The following is a 5,197-nucleotide window of genomic DNA, read 5'->3' as shown; positions in this document are numbered from 1 at the left end:
CAAATGGTGGGTATATACAGGGTGGTCCGAACTGTATTCCGGAAACTTTGACAGCATATTTTGCAGATAGAAATAAGTAAAAAAAATCGTATAAATGTATGTCCTAAAACGCTTAGTTTCGGAGATACAGGGTCTAGAAGTTTCATTTTTTTTCGGTTTTTTCCAAATAATTTCTGAAGTAACGTCAATATTTCGATAAAAATTAGTATCTAAGAGTTTTTTGGCATGAGAAATTTGATTTTGATGTCAATATGACTTCTACTTGTAGAAGGCGCCACCTACATATTTAAGAGTTATAACGATTTTTAATCAAAAAAGGTCTCTTGGTAAAAAACGCTATGAGCAACCGTTCTCAAGATGTTTAAAACGAAAATAGTCAATACATGTCATTATTGACAAAAAATAAACATGTTGAGTAGATATCAAGAAACTTCCAGATACGAATTTTCATTCAAATATTGACGTTACCTCAGAAATTATTTGGAAAAAATCGAAATAAAAATGAAACTTCTACACCCTGTATCTACGAAACTAAGCATTTTACGACATACATTTATACGAACTTTTTGACTTATATTTATCTCCAGAATATGCTGCCGAAATTTCCGGAATACAGTTTGGACCACGCTGTATAACTAGTTTTTTTTTCAAACGTCACAAAAATACTAATTTTTCCGCCGTGATTGACAATATAAAAACGTCATTTTAGCGCCTATGCATAAAAGTAAAGATAAAAGTGAAGCACTTTATGCTGCAAAAGTACGAAAAGATATTATAAAACTGACATAAAGTGTCAAATTTAACGAGTGTAACCATAGTTTTTCGATATATGATTACTTACAAGGTATTACTCTGAAATCTTTTTGAAACTTTTAAAATTGTTTAAAAAATATGTGTCGGAGTAAAAATGACATTTAGTGCCATGCCTGTAATGCCAGACGTACAGCTTCACCACAAAAAGTATTATTTTCAATCCTAATAAAACAATGTACTATTTTTAGCTTCAAAGATATTTGCTTATGAAACTAAAATGTCCTGAGTTATTTGCCTGCCCATTACCTTCTGAGTGCGAAAGGACTTTCGAACTTCAGGCTCAATATATGCTTCCCAGCAGGGATCAGTGGGGTCGCAGAGTGTATATAATGCGTGTAGGTATGTATTACAGTCAATATACATGCTTGTATTTTGCTGCTTCAATAGAATGAAAATATTAAACCTATCTTTTTACTCGAGCTACGTTAGATCTATCAATTTAATAATGTGCATGGTGTAATCCTGTTTAATTTTAATTGATTGAAATTAAAAAAAGGTTTTTAATTAATTAAGAAATGTTTACCAAATTTAAACACTAATTTTACCATAATACACCAAAACACCATACATGTAGCAAAATAAAAACACTAAATCACCACAATACACCAAAACACTTTTACTTTTACACTGGACGCGCGTTTCGCTAACCATGTTAGCATCATCAGCAGATGATTATAAACTTCAGTTTATAATCATCTGCTGATGATATATATATATATATATAAACTTCAGTTTATAATCATCTGCTGATGATGCTAACATGGTTAGCGAAACGCGCGTCCAGTGTAAAAGTAAAAGTGTTTTGGTGTATTGTGGTGATTTAGTGTTTTTATTTTGTTGTTTAAAGGTTCCAACCCTCAACTGTAACCATACATGTATATCTCTGACTACACCTAACTGCTATTAACCAACAATTTGTTTTGTGTAGTCTGTGGTCTGTTTTGTTTAAATGTTTTTGTTTATTATTGATGTTGGGGATTTATTTTTTAAATTAATGTTATTTCAAGTTTATTATAGTAATTTTCTTAGCCGCGTATGGCAGAGATCATAACCCAGTGTTGCCACAAGCTTATTTTTTCATCGGGGTAGATTATCACGAGATAACGGGGTTAAATTGTTTCACAAAGTGGTAGATCTGCCCCGAATGGGGTAGCTGTGGTAACACTGCCGTTATCACTTTTCCTCTCTCTAGCTCGCGCGTCACGACCGTCTCGTGTGTCACGGCCTTGAACTTTTACCCCCAACGCGCGTAAAGAAGTTTCACTTCAAAAAAACTTTGAAGAAAATTATAATAAATCGAAAATAATAAAATAAAACATTAAAAAACGAAGAAGCATTATAGTACGAGAGCTAGCAACGTCGGGAAAACAAGTATTTTAAGACGTCTGGCTCTTTGATATATCTTTTATTATGCTCCCTGGAACAGCATGCGGCCCGTCTGGCTGCCGATACCCGTTGCGTTTACTACTGCGCATCCAAAGAAGGTCCTCTATTTTTTACTTAGCGCTTTAAATTCTATTATTGAATAAAAACCGAGCAAGTCTCCATTAGCTCGGCGCGTAGAGCTTTCGCCTATGACGCGAAGGTCAGTGGTTCGATACCGGCTGGGGGTGTAACTTTTTATTTTTTTCGTTTATATTCTGATAGTAAAGGATTAAATATTTGCTTTTTATCACCAAAACGGATGGCGCTTATGGGTTTATGATCCGTAGTGGGTATAAGTAGAATTTGATACTTTCATTTGTTTTGAAGGATTATTGTAGTAATTAATTATTAGGCAGGTTTAGGATGGTCTGGCTGCCGCGCCAGTAGGTTGCGTTCATTACTGCGCATCACATGTGTACAGGGTGTCCCATTTTTGTGCGTTTTTTGGGATATCTCGTTTATAATTTTATTTTAAAGATTTAAACATAATATATAAAAATTAACATTTTAATGCTTTATTAAGGTAATTTCTGACTGTCTTTCTTCAAAATATTTTTTTCAGCTGTTGTTTATTATTTTAATAATACTTTTTTTTAACAGATTGTTATCTAAAAGCTACACAAGTTTATTTTCAGTTCAGTTTGTTAAGATAACGATGGAAAACAAAATTATCTGGTTAAATTAAATTAAATAAAATAATAATACTTTCTAAACAAGATTGATTAATGTTAATGTGTAGAAAATGTACAAATCTAGGGGTAAAATATTTAGTTACATAAAAAAACTAGCAAAGGAATGTGAAAAAAACGCATCATTGTATCTCCACTCATAAACGAGAAATCCCAGATATCCCAAATCCCAAAAAACGCACGAAAATGAGACACCCTGTACCCATGTGATGCGCAGTAGTGAACGCCACCTACCGACGCGGCAGCCAGACCATCCTAAACCTATCTAATAATTAATTACCACAATAATCCTTCAAAACAAATGAAAGTATCAAATTCTACTTATATACACTACGGATTATAAACCCATAAACGATATCCGTTCTGGTGATAAAAAGCAAATATTTAATACTTTACTATCAGAATATAAACGAAAAAAAATAAAAAGTTGCAACCCCAGCCGGAATCGAACCACTGATCTTCGCTTCATTGGCAAAAGCTCTACGCGCCGAGCTAATGGAGACTTGCTCGGTTTTTATTCAATACTAGAATTTAAACCGCTAAGTAAAAAATAGAGGATCTTCTTTGGATGCGCAGTAGTGAACGCAACGTGTATCAGCAGCCAGACGGCGTGCACGCTGTTCCAGAGAGCAGAGTAAAAGATATATCAAAGAGCCAGACGTCTTAAAATACTTTCTCGAAAACGTTGCTAGCTCTTGTACTATTATTTGAAATACACCCACCCTGTACCTACGAAACAAAGCATTATCGGAGCTATATTGATATAAAAAATAAATCTTATTTTTACGTGAGAAATCTCCCCACGAAAGATGAAACATGTTTTTTGAAACACCCTGTATATTAAATTTCAGATAACTTCGATTCCTCGAAAGTCTCGATCGACGACATCTTCAGGACCAATATCCTCGCTCTGGAACAAGTGGTGCGCGAGCCCGAAACTCAAATAGCCGGCCTGGTCGTCATCCTGGACATGGCGGGTCTCTCACTCCAGCACGCCAAGTTTTTCACCCCCTACTACGCCAAACGGATGGTGGAGCTCGTGCAAGAGACCTTTCCCTTACGTTTCAAGGGCTTTCACGTTGTTAACAGCCTTCTACTTCGACGCCATCATGACGGTGCTCAAGCCCTTTCTCAAAGACAAAATTAAGAAGAGGGTAAGAGAATACGGTGCTTCAGTACGTTTTGTTTTGTTTTAGCGGGAACGTGTAGTCGGTTGTAGTTCTCTTGAGGCAAATTATTTTATAAAATGTTACGTTTTTTGCTTTCAAGTGGGTAAAAATTTTAGAAACCAGTACTTTTTAAACAATCAAAATTATAATTTCTTCCAAAGCATATATTTATCTGAATTTTTTTTTTCTAGGTAGAATAAACTGTGCATTGTTTGAGAGGGGGGTTTCTCAAGATAATCACCGCGATCTTATAGATCTATTGTGTCCTTTTTAAATTATTACTCAAAAATGCAACTTTTTTAAAATTTTGATGTGTACTTCTCTAGATTGGGTGATGTCCAGATTAGTCTTAGCAGTAAAAAGGACACGTTAACTTATAATACTTGACTTATACTTGACTTATACTTGACTTATACTTGACTTATACTTGACTTATACTTGACATATACTTGACTTATACTTGACTTATACTTTACTTATACTTGACTTATACTTGACTTATACTTGACCTATACTTGACCTATACTTGACTTATACTTGACTTATACTTGACTCATACTTGACTTATACATCACTTATACTGTACTTATACTTTACTTGTAATTGACTTATACTTTACTTATACTTTACTTGTAATTGACTTATACTTTACTTATACTTTACTTGTAATTGACTTATACTTTACTTATACTTTACTTGTACTTTACTTGTACTTTACTTGTACTTTACTTGTACTTTACTTGTGCTTTACTTGCGCTTTACTTTACTTTACTTGTACTTTACTTTACTTGTACTTTACTTGTACTTTACTTGTACTTTACTTGTACTTTACTTGTACTTTACTTGTACTTTACTTGTAATTTACTTGTACTTTACGTGTACTTTACTTATACTTTACTTATACTTTACTTATACTTTATATTTATTGATGCTTTACTTATATTTATACTTTATATTTATTTATATCTGATGTATGTTATTAATTTCTTTTTGTAGATATACCTTCATGGGAATGACATCACTGCACTCCACGCGTTTGTGTCCAGTGATATACTTCCTATGGAATATGGTGGCACTGATGGTACTTTCGATAATAAATCC

At 33.6% G+C, this 5,197-nt stretch overlaps 1 protein-coding gene across 1 annotated transcript; it reads left to right on the top strand.

Annotated features, from left to right (window-relative positions):
* Positions 1 to 852: 852 nt before the first annotated feature.
* LOC115884478 (clavesin-1-like) lies at positions 853 to 5,194 on the top strand (the record flags this gene model as incomplete). Its single annotated transcript, XM_030903071.1, is given in 5 exon segments — positions 853 to 940; positions 1,002 to 1,152; positions 3,779 to 4,016; positions 4,018 to 4,081; positions 5,093 to 5,194. Coding segments are annotated over 5 exon segments (588 nt in total), but the record flags the coding sequence as incomplete, so codon positions are not given.
* Positions 5,195 to 5,197: the final 3 nt, after the last annotated feature.

Source organism: Sitophilus oryzae, unplaced genomic scaffold (genome assembly GCF_002938485.1).
Source record: "Sitophilus oryzae breed Bouriz unplaced genomic scaffold, Soryzae_2.0 scaffold_274_pilon_pilon, whole genome shotgun sequence".
NCBI classification, from domain to species: Eukaryota; Metazoa; Arthropoda; class Insecta; order Coleoptera; family Curculionidae; genus Sitophilus; species Sitophilus oryzae.
Note: the sequence above shows the minus strand (reverse complement) of the source record. Positions and strands in the feature narration are given on the sequence as shown.